The following is a 15,508-nucleotide window of genomic DNA, read 5'->3' on the forward strand; positions in this document are numbered from 1 at the left end:
CAGGCCTACAACTAGGCATGGTAGTTTATTTGCAGCTATGATGTGTCCTTTGCCATTACCTGTGTTCACCGTTATTATGATGAAAGGGCCTTTTCGAGGATCACCCCACGTCTCCCCCCGCCCTCCCTTTTTTGGATAGATTTAGTGCTTGTTTACTGACTCTAGACACTGGAGTGCTGTATCTAGCTCCCATTGTATGTGCTCTGACCCTTAAACTGTATGTGCAATTGTTTAATACCTGATTAGCATATTTAACTTACCAGTAGGTCTTTAGTCTATGGTACTCTGTACACAGGGCTGCAGGACTGATTGTGCCATCCCTAAGGTGACACAGTGACTATAGGCATGCAATTAAGCATAACATGGCAGCATTACATTTGCAAATTCGACCTGTCCAAATGAAACGTTAGCCAGGTCCAAACCTGTCTTTTTAATACTTACAGATCACCCCTAAGCTAGGCCCTAAATTTCCAGAGAGAATGATACATGCTATTTAAAAAGTAGTACGTGTATTTAACGTTTACATGTCCTGACAGTGAAAAATCTGCAAAGTTGTTTTTCACTATGGCAAGGCTAGCTCTCCCATGAAAAAGTCCGGATTTACATTATAACACTTTATAATGTGTAACTTAAGTTTGCTTGGCAATAGCTAAAACAATGGTTCAACCACTCAAAATAATATAAATTGAAAATCCAAACTGAAGCTAAAGTTGGATTTAAAATTACTGTTTGAAAATTCAACTTTTAGAAAGTTGTCATTTTCCTGCCTTAAGCCTATAGTAGCCCTTTCAAGGATAATCCCCCAACTCTCACCTAGCAGCCTGCAGGGAGTTGTGTATTCTTTCTCAGGAAATGGAACAAAAGGCCGTTGGCTGGGAGGAAGTGTGAACGCCTCCTGACAGGATGGGCTGGGGCAATGTGACCACCACCTGGACAAGCTTTAATGGGGCATCCCCTGCCAAAGGTTGATGTAACTAATACTTCGGCCACCCTCAGCCATTGTCCAAGTAGTGACAGTTCGGGGGGGGGGGGGTTCTGTCCCCGAACTTTTTATTTTCTTTTTTCTATGGGTGTTCCTCATTTCCTTAGATACACCCCTCACAGGTGTTCCTACAGCTCTGACCAAGGGATGAAAGATTCTGACATCTCGAGTTTTGGCAGAGTGATACAAAATCTGATTGTTTAGTGCCAAAACCGTAATAAAGTGATATGAGTGGGTAGGGTTACCTATGGGAATTGCAACTATATTAGTTAGGGGGTTTCCCCCACGCAGGCATAAATGTGGCACTCCTGGCTACCTTCTTCAGAACAGTGCTAGGCCTGTGAAAAACAGGAGGAGGACTGCACCTGCTGAACCAAAGAACTAGAACTCAGAAAAAAGACTGAGCCTGCTGTTTTTCTTGTGGAGAGAAACCCACTTGAACCCAAGACATAAGAGTGAACGCCAAGGGCTAGTTGACTAACCTCCTGTCAAGCTTCAGGAACACAAAGGCTGCAAGATGTCTGCTACAAAGAAGAGCCCTGCTGACCAGTTCTGACTAGATTTGCCCTGGGCCCTGCTGGTGGCCTATGGGAGATTGAGTCCTAACTCTCCAAATTGTGCTCAAAAGGTCCTGGAGCCTTGAGTGGGGTTAGTTTAACCCCTGCCCCCCCTCAAGATTGCAAGCATGGACTTTTGGAAACTGTAGGAAGTTGGCTCTGTATGTGCTATTTCAAAGTAAGGAATAGCATGCACAGAGTCCAAGGGTTCCCCTTAGAGGTAAGATAGTGGCAAAAAGAGATAATACTAATGCTCTATTTTGTGGTAGTGTGGTCGAGCAGTAGGCTTATCCAAGGAGTAGTGTTAAGCATTTGTTGTACATACACACAGGCAATAAATGAGGAAAACACACTCAGAGACAAATCCAGCCAATAGGTTTTGTTATAGAAAAATATATTTTCTTAGTTTATTTTAAGAACCACAGGTTCAAATTCTACATGTAATATCTCATTTGAAAGGTATTGCAGGTAAGTACTTTAGGAACTTTGAATCATTACATTAGCATGTATACTTTTTACATAAAACACAATAAGCTGTTTTAAAAGTGGACACTTAGTGCAATTTTCACAGTTCCTGGGGGAGGTAAAGTAATGTTAGTTTTAACAGGTAAGTAAGTTACTTACAGGTTTCAGTTTTGGGTCCAAGGTAGCCCACCGTTGGGGGTTCAGAGCAACCCCAAAGTCACCACACCAGCAGCTCAGGGCCGGTCAGGTGCAGAGGTCAAAGTGGTGCCCAAAACGCATAGGCTTCAATGGAGAGAAGGGGGTGCCCCGGTTCCAGTCTGCCAGCAGGTAAGTACCCGCGTCTTCGGAGGGCAGACCAGGGGGGTTTTGTAGGGCACCGGTGGGGACACAAGTCAGCACAAAAAGTACACCCTCAGCAGCGCGGGGGCGGCCGGGTGCAGTGTGCAAACACGCGTCGGGTTTTCAATGGTTTCCTATGAGAGATCAAGGGATCTCTTCAGCGTTGCAGGCAGGCAAGGGGGGGGCTCCTCTGGGTAGCCACCACCTGGGCAAGGGAGAGGGCCTCCTGGGGGTCACTCCTGCACAGGAGTTCCGTTCCTTCAGGTGCTGGGGGCTGCGGGTGCAGAGTCTTTACCAGGCATCGGGAAATGGAGTTCAGGCAGTCGCGGTCAGGGGGAGCCTCAGGATTCCCTCTGCAGGCGTCGCTGTGGGGGCTCAGGGGGGACAACTTTGGTTACTCACAGTCTTGGAGTCGCCGGAGGGTCCTCCCTGAAGTGTTGGTTCTCCACCAGTCGAGTCGGGGTCGCCGGGTGCAGTGTTGCAAGTCTCACGCTTCTTGCGGGGAGTTGCAGGGATCTTTCAATCTGCTCCTTGAAACAAAGTTGCAGTTCTTTTGGAGCAGTGCCGCTGTCCTCGGGAGTTTCTTGTCTTTCTTGAAGCAGGGCAGTCCTCGGAGGATTCAGAGGTCGCTGGTCCCTTGGAAAGCGTCGCTGGAGCAGGTTTCTTTGGAAGGCAGGAGACTGGCCGGTAAGTCTGGGGCCAAGGCAGTTGGTGTCTTCTGTTCTTCCTCTGCAGGGATTTTTCAGCTCAGCAGTCCTCTTCTTCTTGTAGTTTCAGGAATCTGTTTTCCTAGGTTCAGGGAAGCCCTTAAATACTAAATTTAAGGGCGTGTTTAGGTCTGGGGGGGTTAGTAGCCAATGGCTACTAGCCCTGAGGGTGAGTACACCCTCTTTGTGCCTCCTCCCAATGGGAGGGGGTCACATCCCTAATCCTATTGGGGGAATCCTCCATCTGCAAGATGGAGGATTTCTAAAAGTTAGAGTCACTTCAGCTCAGGACACCTTAGGGGCTGTCCTGACTGGCCAGTGACTCCTCCTTGTTGTTCTCATTATTTTCTCCGGCCTTGCCGCCAAAAGTGGGGGCCGTGGCCGGAGGGGGCGGGCAACTCCACTAGCTGGAGTGTCCTGCGGTGCTGGAACAAAGGGGTGAGCCTTTGAGGCTCACCGCCAGGTGTTACAGCTCCTGCCTGGGGGAGGTGTTAGCATCTCCACCCAGTGCAGGCTTTGTTACTGGCCTCAGCGTGACAAAGGCACTCTCCCCATGGGGCCAGCAACATGTCTCTAGTGTGGCAGGCTGCTGGAACCAGTCAGCCTACACAGATAGTCGGTTTAGGTTTCAGGGGGCACCTCTAAGGTGCCCTCTGAGGTGTATTTTACAATAAAATGTACACTGGCATCAGTGTGCATTTATTGTGCTGAGAAGTTTGATACCAAACTTCCCAGTTTTCAGTGTAGCCATTATGGTGCTGTGGAGTTCGTGTTTGACAGACTCCCAGACCATATACTCTTATGGCTACCCTGCACTGACAATGTCTAAGGTTTGGCTTAGACACTGTAGGGGCACAGTGCTCATGCACTGGTGCCCTCACCTATGGTATAGTGCACCCTGCCTTAGGGCTGTAAGGCCTGCTAGAGGGGTGTCTTACCTGTACTGCATAGGCAGTGAGAGGCTGGCATGGCACCCTGAGGGGAGTGCCATGTCGACTTACTCATTTTGTTCTCACTAGCACACACAAGCTGGTAAGCAGTGTGTCTGTGCTGAGTGAGGGGTCTCCAGGGTGGCATAAGACATGCTGCAGCCCTTAGAGACCTTCCCTGGCATCAGGGCCCTTGGTACCAGAGGTACAAGTTACAAGGGACTTACCTGGATGCCAGGGTGTGCCAATTGTGGATACAAAAGTACAGGTTAGGGAAAGAACACTGGTGCTGGGGCCTGGTTAGCAGGCCTCAGCACACTTTCAATTCAAAACATAGCATCAGCAAAGGCAAAAAGTCAGGGGGTAACCATGCCAAGGAGGCATTTCCTTACAGAAACATTCTCAGAACTTCTTCCTAAAAAAAACAGAGGCTACCACGTGACCACTGCTGAACAGCATCTGCTACCTTCTCTTTGCCCTGCTGAAAGCAGCTCTACTTTCAGAAAGTTTTGTAAGTCCCAACATGGCGGATTTCACAAGGACCAATGCTGAGCGGCACTCTGCTGTCGGGCCCTTCATCAGATTCAGCTGGCAGCAATCCCACTGACAAACATCCTCCACCAAAGAATCTAAGTTGGGTCAGTTTTTCACCAGAACTAACCTGGTCTCTATATTCGCCCCACACTCTATTGTGATCAGCCTTAACATTTGACTTTGACTAAGTCTTGCACAAACAGATACCTGCAATTGGGGGCAATGTGCTTTTTGGCACAATAAAACTATACGACCCCTTAAAATATTACAACTCTGGTTCCACTATCCGATTTTTGCCATTTTTATGTATGCTTGCTCTGTAAATTTTATACTATCTTTATAAATTTGAGTGGGATTTTTATTGTTTTGCCTTGTTGACTTACTCAGTCTTGTAGGAAAGTGCCCCTTTTTGACACCCCCAACACACACACACTTTTTACCTGGTATTTAATGCTATTTTGAACAAAGTGTGCTGGGTTCTGGCTTACCAGGTCCCCAGTGCCAGATCTCCTAAACTGTGCAGTTGTTCCCCAGTTGGCAATACCTTTAGCACCCCTGTAAGTCCCTAGTAAACGATATGTGTTTGGACACCTATGGTGTTGGCACCTTATACCAGGTCCAAGCAACCCATGTACGTGAATGAAGATGGTGTCTAGGAAGCCATGGCTCTCTAGAGGTAACTGTGGATAAGCAGCCAAGACTTATCTAGGAGACATGCAAAGCTTATGCAATCACACAGTAACTTATCACACGTGAAAGGAACCGTAAAGTGTTACAAAAATAAAAGTACTTTATTACAGTAACACTACACTATATTACTTATAGGCAGCCCCCCCACTCCCCGAACTGGAGGTAAGTATACACACATACAAAAGCAATCAGAAATTAGCATAGAAACAACAAGCATTGGCAAGAAATGTCGAAAATAGCTAGGGCCCTAGGGGAGGGCCAAACCATATACTAAAATAGTGGAATGTGAAGTGAGGTCCCCCACCCAAAGGTATGGAGTAGTTAGAGGGGATCTGGGAGAACTCAGGACCCCAAGAGGTGAGTACCTTAGTGATCTGTAGAGCAGAGGTAAGTACCTGGTTTTCCCAAGGACTAACAAGAGGACTGAGAAATTGGATTGTGCAAGAACAGGACCAGACCAGAAGAAACCAAAGGTAGATTCTGGAAGAAGAGGACCTGCAAGAGAAGGGGATAGAGTCCAGTCCGCAATGGAGTGTCCAATCGAGGCAGGAGCCACTACCCGCCCTTCTGTGGATGAAGATCCGGGTCGATGGGGGAAGAAGGAGACTAGCTGTGGTGTCCAAGAGCTGCAGAGATGTCCTTTGAGTGGTGCAGATGGTGTCCCATGTCAGTCGTCGTGTCACAGGTGATCAGCATTGGCAAATGCATGAAAAGGCAAAAGAAGAGTTGCAAGACTGTAGATGACCAGCAAGGTCCAGGGGACTCTACCCTTGGAGGGGAGTCCAGGCTGACTCTCAGCAGTTGGAAGAGCCAGCAGAAGCAGTTGCAGCCCCCACAGGCAACCCACCGGCAGCAGGCACAGTAAGTTGCAGTGAAGCCCAATCAGCACACCTGGGGAGGAGTCCACATCGCTGGAGCACCAGAGAGGAAACTGTCCTTCGAAGGATAAAGTGCTGGAGGCGGGGGCTACTCAGAGCCTGAAGATGCCTTGGAGCAGGAGACAATAAGCCGTGGTTGCTGCAACAGTCGTGATGCACAGGGGTAGTGTCCTGCAAGGAGAGGCAAGGGCTCACCGCCTCTCAAGTTGGACAGTGGGCTGAGAGGACCAAAAGGACCATGCCAGACCACCACCTGTGATGCAGGATCCATGCAGTTCCACAAGGGAGCAGATCCACTCAGCCGAACAGCATTGCTGTAGGTGCCTGCAGATGCATAGGAGTGTAGTGCTTTCCTCTTATTTAGTTTCTAAGCACTAACATAACACAACAGAAATGCACTTCTGAGGTCAAAGAAGACTTTTATTGTTGTTAATTCTTCCCCAACCACAATATTTATGAATGACGAATTAGTAGCTTTCAAGTCCGCGTTAATCAAACAAAATATATCAGTTTGCAATATACACAGCAGGTTATATTTATAAGATATTGAATGCAAAGCAAAACAAATACTTCACCGTGTGGGAACCTATCTACAGCTTCATCTTTCTAAGGTCTGCAAGCTGATGACCCCTGTCAGCCGCGAGAAAGAGAGATTCATCTACCCACACGGGATTGCTGGCAGACTGCGCCAAGCTCCAGCACGAGGTCCGGCAGATTCGAATCTGACTCTCTGCAGCCTGTTACATTCGTTACAAAGGTGTGCCCCCTCCTCTCAGACCTGGGAAACTGAGCAAGCCTTTTGGAGACTGGCCAGGTCTCCAAGACTACTCCTGTTCCCAAGCTCAAGCGAAGAGAAAACAACACCCATGTACTCTCTCTTATCATGTCTAGTCTACTGTGAGAAAAACATCTTGGTTCTCTGGTGCAAAAACACAGCTTGGAAAAATACAGCTTGGATTCTCAACTGCAAGATCTAACTCCACGTTAAAGGCAATAGCCAGCTAACCTAAGTATCAAATGCAATGTCATGTTAAAGGCAATAGGCAGCTAACCTAAATATCAAATGCAATGTCTAGTGTCATGTCAAAGCCAATAGGCAGCTGAGCTGAATACAAAATGCAATGTATAATATCATGTCAAAGCCAATAGGCAGCTGAGCTGAATATAAAATGCAATGTATAATATCATGTCAAAGCCAATAGGCAGCTGAGCTGAATACAAAATGCAATGTATAAGATCATGTCAAAGCCAATAGGCAGTTAAGCTGAATACAAAATGTAACATATGATATCATGTCAAAGCCAATAGGCAGCTGAGCTGAATACAAAATGCAATGTATAAGATCATGTCAAAGCCAATAGGCAGCGGAGCTGAATACAAAGTGTAACATATGATATCATGTCAAAGCCAATAGGCAGAATATCTAATAGCATGTCAAAGTCAATAGGCAGCTAAATTGAATACATCATGTCAAAGCCAATAGGCGGCTAGACTGGATACAGCATGTCAAAGCCAATAGGCAGAATACAGAATGTAATGGCTAATGCAATGTCAAAGCCCATAGGCGGCTAAACTGAAAGTAATGGCTAATGCCATGTCAAAGCCCATAGGCGGCTCAACTGAACAAAACATACCATGTGCTACTGGTGAACATTGAGCAACTAATATGCGCAGTGGTGAAACACAAAGTCATTGGTCAAAACAAAATTTAACAAATGGCAGTACAAGGAGTGACTCCTTCACTCCAAGGGAGATTCCTTCTTGCTTTTTAGTGCATCTCAAGTCTGAAGGAAATGATGCAGTTGCTGGAAGGAACCGGGGAAACAGTGTTGCAAGGCAAGGTCGTTTCAGGAGTTGCAGTCTTGTCGGTTCCTGAAGTGTCCAGTTGTGGTTCCAGTGGCCAGGAGCAGAAGTAAACAATGTAGAGGAGTCCTGATGGAGTCTTGCACATCGAATCTGGGGACTCACCTGCAATGGAGTCCCTAAATAGCCCTAAAAGGGGTCTCTGACGTCCCCTGCCTGTCCTGCCCACTCAGATGCTCCCAGGGCCTTCTGCCCATCTTGATTTCAAATGTCCACCTGGTGGAGCTCAAGGCACCACCCCTGGAGTAGTGACGTACAGGGGAGTGGTCACTTCCCTTTCCTTCGTTCAGTTTCGCACCAGAGCAGGGACTGGGGGTCCCTGAGCTGGTGAAAAGCGGTTTATGCAAAGAGGGCACCAAATGTGCCATTCAAAGTAAACTGGTGGCTTTGGGACGCTACCCCTCCCAATTCTTGTAACACCTATTTCCAAGGGAGAGGGTGGTGCCTCCCCTCCCCCACAGGAAATCCTTTGTTCTGCCTTCCTCTGCCTGAGCTGGTCAAGCAGCAGGAGGGCAGATACCTGTCTTAGGGTCTGCAACAGGGGGCTGCCTGCAAACCCTGAAAGACTAGTAGGAACAATACTCAGGGATCCTCTAAGGAGCCCTCGTGCATGGAATCATGCAACCAATACTGGCAACAGTATTGGGGTATGAGTCCGACATATTTGATATCAAACAATCAGGTATAGGGAAGTGACCCCCTCTCCACAGGAAATTGTCACTTAGTGGGTGTAGCCACCCTAAGGTAGATAACCCATTGGTCATTACCAGGTTGCCCCTATGTAAAGAAATGGCTCCCTGTTGCAGTTACCCCCCACTTTTTGCCTGATACTGATGCTGACTTGACTGAGAAGTGTGCTGGGACCCTGCTAATCAGGCCCCAGCACCAGTGTTCTTTCACCTAAAATGTACCATTGTTTCCACAATTGGCACACCCTGGCATCCAGGTAAGTCCCTTGTAACTGGTACCCCTGGTACCAAGGTCCCTGATGCCAGGGAAGGTCTCTAAGGGCTGCATGCATATCTTATGCCACCCTGGGGACCCCTCACTCAGCACAGACACACTGCTTGCCAGCTTGTGTGTGCTAGTGGGGATAAAATGACTAAGTCGACATGGCACTCCCCTAAGGGTGCCATGCCAACCTCACACTGCCTGTGGCATAGGTAAATCACCCCTCTAGCAGCCCTTACAGCCCTAAGGCATGGTGCACTATACCACAGGTGAGGGCATAGGTGCATGAGCACTATGCCCCTACAGTGTCTAAACAAAACCTTTGACATTGTAAGTGCAGGGTAGCCATAAGAGTGTATGGTCTGGGAGTCTGTCAAAAACGAACTCCACAGCTCCATAATGGCTACACTGAATACTGGGAAGTTTAGTATCAAACTTCTCAGAATAATAAACCCACACTGATGCCAGTGTTGGATTTATTAAAAAATGCACACAGAGGGCATCTTAGAGATGTCCCCTGTATTTTACCCAATTGCTCAGTGCAGGACTGACTGGTCTGTTCCAGCCTGCTGCTGAGAGACGAGTTTCTGACCCCATGTGGTGAGGGCCTTTGTGCTCTCTGAGGACAGAAACAAAGCCTGCTCTGGGTGGAGGTGCTTCACACCCTGCCGGAACTGTAACACCTAGCAGTGAGCTTCAAAGGCTCAAGCTTCGTGTTACAATGCCCCAGGGCACTCCAGCTAGTGGAGATGCCCGCCCCCCTGGACCCAGCCCCCACTTTTGGCGGCAAGTCCAGGAGAGATAATGAGAAAAACAAGGAGTCGTCACTGGCCAATCAGGACAGCCCCTAAGGCATCCTGAGCTGAGGTGACTCTGACTTTTAGAAATCCTCCATCTTGCAGATGGAGGATTCCCCCAATAGGATTAGGGATGTGCCCCCCTCCCCTCAGGGAGGAGGCACAAAGAGGGTGTACCCACCCTCAAGGACAGTAGCCATTGGCTACTGCCCTCCCAGACCTAAACACACCCCTAAATTCAGTATTTAGGGGCTCCCTAGAACCTAGGAAATCAGATTCCTGCAACTTAAGAAGAAGAGGACTGCTGAGCTGAAAAACCCTGCAGAGAAGACGAAGACACCAACTGCTTTGGCCCCAGCCCTACCGGCCTGTCTCCCCCCTTCGGAAGAAAACTGCTCCAGCGACGCTTTCCCCAGGACCAGCGACCTCTGAATCCTCAGAGGACTGCCCTGCTCTAAAAAGACCAAGAAACTCCCGAGAACAGCGGCCCTGTTCAACAAAGACTGCAACTTTGTCTCCAGAAGAGCAGCTTTAAAGACCCCTGCAATCCCTGCCAGAAGCGTGAGACTTGGAACACTGCACCCGGCGACCCCGACTCGACTGGTGAAGAAACAACGCTACTGGGAGGACCCCCAGGCGACTCCAAGACTGTGAGTAACCAAAGTTGTCCCCCCTGCGCCCCCACAGCGATGCCTGCAGAGGGAATCCCGAGGCTCCCCCTGACCGTGACTGTCTGAGTCCAAAATCCCGACGCCTGGAAAAGAGCCTGCACCCGCAGCCCCCAGGACGTGAAGGATCGGAACTCCAGTGCAGGAGTGACCCCCAGGAGGCCCTCTCCCTTGCCCAGGTGGTGGCTACCCCGAGGAGCCCCCCCCCCCCTTGCCTGCCTGCCTGCATCGCTGAAGAGACCCCGTGGTCTCTCATTGAAACCTATTGAAAACCCGACGCGTGTTTGCACACTGCACTCGGCCGCCCCGTGCTGCTGAGGGTGTACTTTCTGTTCTGACTTGTGTCCCCCCCGGTGCCCTACAAAACCCCCCTGGTCTGACCTCCGAAGACGCTTGTACTTACCTGCTGGCAGACTGGAACCGGGGCACCCCCTTCTCCATTGAAGCCTATGTGTTTTGGGCACCACTTTGAACTCTGTACCTGATCGGCCCTGAGCTGCTGGTGTGGTAACTTTGGGGTTGCTCTGAACCCCCAACGGTGGGCTTCTTTGGACCCCAATCTGAACCCCGTAGGTGGTTTACTTACCTGCGAGAACTAACAATAACTTACCTCCCCCAGGAACTGTGAAAATTGCACTGTCTAGTTTTAAAATAGTTATATGTGATTTATTTGAAAACTGTGTATGCTATTTTGATGATTCAAAGTTCCTAAAGTACCTACCTGCAATACCTTTCATTTGAAGTATTACATGTAAATCTTGAACCTGTGGTTCTTAAAATAAACTAAGAAAATATATTTTTCTATACAAAAACCTATTGGCCTGGAATTGTCTTTGAGTGTGTGTTCCTCATTTATTGCCTGTGTATGTACAACAAATGCTTAACACTACTCCTTTGATAAGCCAACTGCTCGACCACACTACCACAAAATAGAGCATTAATATTATCTCTTTTTGCCACTATCTTACCTCTAAGGGGAACCCTTGGACTCTGTGCATACTATTCCTTACTTTGAAATAGTGCATACAGAGCCAACTTCCTACACCCTAAAACACCACTAAATACAGTATTTAGTGGGCATCCCTGGACCAAAGGACCCTGGGTACCCAGGTACCATATACTAGGGACTTAAAAGGGGACACCAGTATGCCAATTGTGGAGTGCACAAAGGTCATAGGTAACCAAATTTGGAGGGGGAGAGCACAATCACTGGGGTCCTTGTTAGCAGGATCCCAGTGAAGACAGTCTAAGCACATCTGAAAGTGGGGGTAACCATGCCAAAAAGAGGGTACTTTCCTACACATGGGTACTAAGGAGGGTCCTTAAAGGCTGTAGCATGTATTGTGCCACCCTAAGGGACCCTTCTGCACACTCATGCCAACTGCTATTGCAGGGTATGTGACATGGTGCAGTGGATAGTGAAAACACAGTATGGCGCACCGCCATACAGCCCTAAGTCAGGGTGCACTATATTACATGTGTGGACTTTTGTACATAAGCAGATATGTCCCTGTGATGTCTAAATCAATTCTTAGATATTACAAGTGTACTGGGAATCCATTATAGTATGTGCTGGACACTGGTAATTTCAATTTCCCCTGCTACAAAATGGCCTCACTGAAACCCAAGAGGTTTGGTATCAAAATAAGCCCACACTGATTCTAGTCTTGGATTTATGAAAACACACACACACACACACACACACACACACACACACACACACACACACACACACACACACACACACACACACACACACACACACACACACACACACACACACACACACACACACACACACACACACACACACACACACACACACACACACACACACACACACACACACACACACACACACACACACACACACACACACACACACACACACACACACACACACACACACACACACTTCTGCCCCCTGCTCTCTGAGGTAGGAAGCAAAGCCTGATCTTGGGGGAGGTGTTATCACCCCCTACAAGTAGGGTAGCTGGTTATCAGCATATCAAGACAGGAGGCTTGAAAAGGCCTCTGACGCCTTTGTTTTGTGACCTTGGCACCCCCCCCTCCCCCCCCCCCCCCCCCCCCCTGCATCTTTTGGCCCCAGGACAGGCAGGAAAATTAGGTAGTTTGGGGGACTGTTCCCTGAAGTGGTCATATAGAGTAGTCACCCTAAAGCTAAGCAGCCCATTTGCTACTACCTGTCAATCCCCTTAACACCCCTAAATTGAGAACACCCCTGATGCCAGGAACTTAGATTCAACGGGTCCAGAAGAAAAGGACAAAGAAGAGCCGTGAGAACAGAAGACTTGCCTTGGACTTCTTGCACCAAACTATGTCAGCCTGCACCAGTCTCAACAATTGCGACAAAGTGGCTCGTCCTTTATCTGCCAAGAACCCAGGTAGACTGCCAGTCCTTCGCAAATTGTCAGCAATCTCCCTTGGAGTAGAGGAGCTAGTCCGCTGCGGTCCGCAGGCACTGAAGCAGCAGAGTCCGGTCCATCGTCTTACAGTTGCCCCGGTCAACCCCATGGTGTAACCGCCCAGGGAGAAGTACCTGTGCCCCTGAATGTCAGACCTGTCGACCCACCAAGTGTGAAGACACAAGGAGCAACCAGAGCTGCACAGCACCAGTAGATGGGGTACAGACCCCTTGCACCAAGCCAAGCCTGTTTGAGTCCAATCCAGACTCCCACTGCACTGAGACTGAGCAGCCGCCGAGGAACGTCTGCACCAGAGAGACCCATTTCCTGTCCTGATTTTGTACCCTTAACCAGTGTGACTGACAACTGCGAGGGCCTTTGAGGCACCCAGCCCAGCTGATCTATCTACTCTGCACCCGAGCACCACAGCCCAGTAACCCGAGAACAGACTGTGCTTTCTTGCTCCAAAGATCCTTGAGACCTGAGCCCCCCTTAGGTAGCTCCCGGACTTGTCCCCAAGTCCCCCTTGCAGCCTATTTCTAGGTGCCCCCCTTCTTTCCACTGGCATAGCACGCAAAGCTACCAACCAGACGAGCACCGCAGCACCTGGATGCCCCAGGGCAGGCAACAAGTAACTGCTGATGGTACTTTGGACCTTGGCCCCCATAACCCTAAGTCTCGAAGGAAACCGACCATAAATACCTGTATGCAACATGTGCCTTTTCCCTGAAAGGAAAGCAGTGCTGCATAAATACGCATTTAAGTGAACATTTTACTTACCTGTAAAAATCGATATTTTAAAAAAGTACTTACTTGATAATGAAGTTCTTGGTATCAAAATGTACATAAAATGTTTTTTTTTTTTTCTAAATTAGACTCAGATTTATTCTTTGAGTTTGTCTCATAAATTGCCTCTGTGTACAACAGATGCTTAGCACTACCCTCTGACAAGCCTAAACTGCTCGACGACTCTACCACATAGAGCATTTAGTGTTGTCATTTGTGCCTCTGTAAACCAATACGTGTTTTCCTGGGCTCTTTACACAGTGTACCTGGTTTTGGTCCACAATATAAAGAGCCAGCTTCCTACAACTGTTTTGGTACTTCTCATTGTTTTTCACGTATTTCCATAGAGTCAAGCCTGGCTGCTCTGTGCCACAGCTAGCCAGGACTGGTCTAAGATTTCAATTAATGTAACCTAACTGGACCTCATACAGAGTAGTTTCAGTCTTACTTGGTGAGGTCTCATAACCAACCCAACTAAGATTGATTTCTGGCAGGCCCACACAGCCGATAAAATGGCGACCATTAATTTAGGTAAAAATTAATATCTGTTAAAACACCAAGATGCTGCTTTGCGACCAGTGAAGAATCACATATTAACCTTGCTATGTAAGATATTCTAATAGCACCGTTTTGTGACTGCCTTTTTGGAAGCATGATAGGGAAAGCAGCTGGCAGGGCCTCCTGTAAGTAACTACCCTCCAGTCCATCATGCAGCAGTCCCCTCCAAATTCCTTTTGACTCTCCCTTATCATTCTTAAGAATTTTTACATTCTTGTATTTCTTATATTCCCTTTATTGTCTGTTCTCATGCCGTCATCTGTAATATTTCACCTGCTTTCCTTCATTTTTGTGTTTTAAGTAAATTATTTCTTTTTGGGATCTTGCGTCCTAGTTACTGTGTTAAACGTACCCTGTCCATTGTCTTGTATTTAATGTTTTAATGTGTGCACGTTCTGTTTAATGTGCCCTACTATTTTCTAGTAATCATGGTTGATTTTCTTCCTCTTTCCTGTGTGCAGGTTTTTACCTTTATTATTTCTCCCTTGAATCTCTTCTATCCAGGTTCTAGCACCACGTCAGGTTCTTGACCTAGAAGATCTGGTGTTTGCGCAGGGCAGTCACTTCATGGCCAACAAGAGATGCCAACTGCCAGACGGCTCCTTCCGGCGACAGCGCAAAGGCTATGAGGAAGTACATGTTCCAGCTCTCAAGCCAAAACCCTTTGCTGCTGATGAGGTATGTGATTTCATGACTTTGTGCACAAGGTAGCACTGAGCAAAAGGATCATTTTAACATTAAGCAATGTCTTTTGGCACAGATGCCTCTTTTGTGGGCTCTAATTCCACTAAGTTACAGGTGTCTACTGATGTGAACATGTTTGGGAAAGTCTGCAGTGATTGTGGGAGAAGTTGTCAGGTTCCCGTCGGAGTCAGAAGTGCTTCCTTCAAGTCTTGTGAATTTGCTGAACTCCTAGAAGCCTGTTCTACCTTTAGACACTGTCACTTAGGCCTAGCTTTTTCCAGGGTTAGGTGAGCCTCCCTGCTGCAGCCATTTTTACCTTCTCCTTTTCTCTCCACAGCAAATGGTGCCAGTTGAGAAACTTCCAAAGTATGCCCAGACTGGCTTTGAGGGCTTCAGAACTCTTAACCGGATCCAGAGTAAGCTTTTTAGGGCAGCCATGGACACAGATGAAAATCTGCTGCTTTGTGCCCCAACGGTAAGACTCTGTGCTAAACCATTTCAGCTCTTGCAAAAATGCAAGCTATTGACACCTCCCCTCTGTGAAACATTGGCAGTTTCTCCAGCCTAAGCAGAACAGTCAGGATTATCATTTCCTCCAGCCTAAACACAACAGTCAGTCATGTGACATTCATTCCCAAAAAACCTAAATAGCACCACCTTTATTCATAGGGCAAAACATTCAATTGCAGGTCTT

At 47.9% G+C, this 15,508-nt stretch overlaps 1 protein-coding gene across 1 annotated transcript in view; it reads left to right on the forward strand.

The window, feature by feature from the left end:
* SNRNP200 (small nuclear ribonucleoprotein U5 subunit 200) overlaps positions 1-15,508 on the forward strand; it is a 527,741-nt gene that overhangs the window by 132,929 nt on the left and 379,304 nt on the right. The window contains exons 11-12 of the mRNA XM_069214415.1: positions 14,635-14,808; positions 15,152-15,289. Coding sequence (XP_069070516.1) covers positions 14,635-14,808; positions 15,152-15,289 — 312 coding nt within the window. The remainder of the gene's footprint in view (positions 1-14,634; positions 14,809-15,151; positions 15,290-15,508) is intronic.

Source organism: Pleurodeles waltl, chromosome 11 (genome assembly GCF_031143425.1).
Source record: "Pleurodeles waltl isolate 20211129_DDA chromosome 11, aPleWal1.hap1.20221129, whole genome shotgun sequence".
Taxonomy (NCBI): Eukaryota; Metazoa; Chordata; class Amphibia; order Caudata; family Salamandridae; genus Pleurodeles; species Pleurodeles waltl.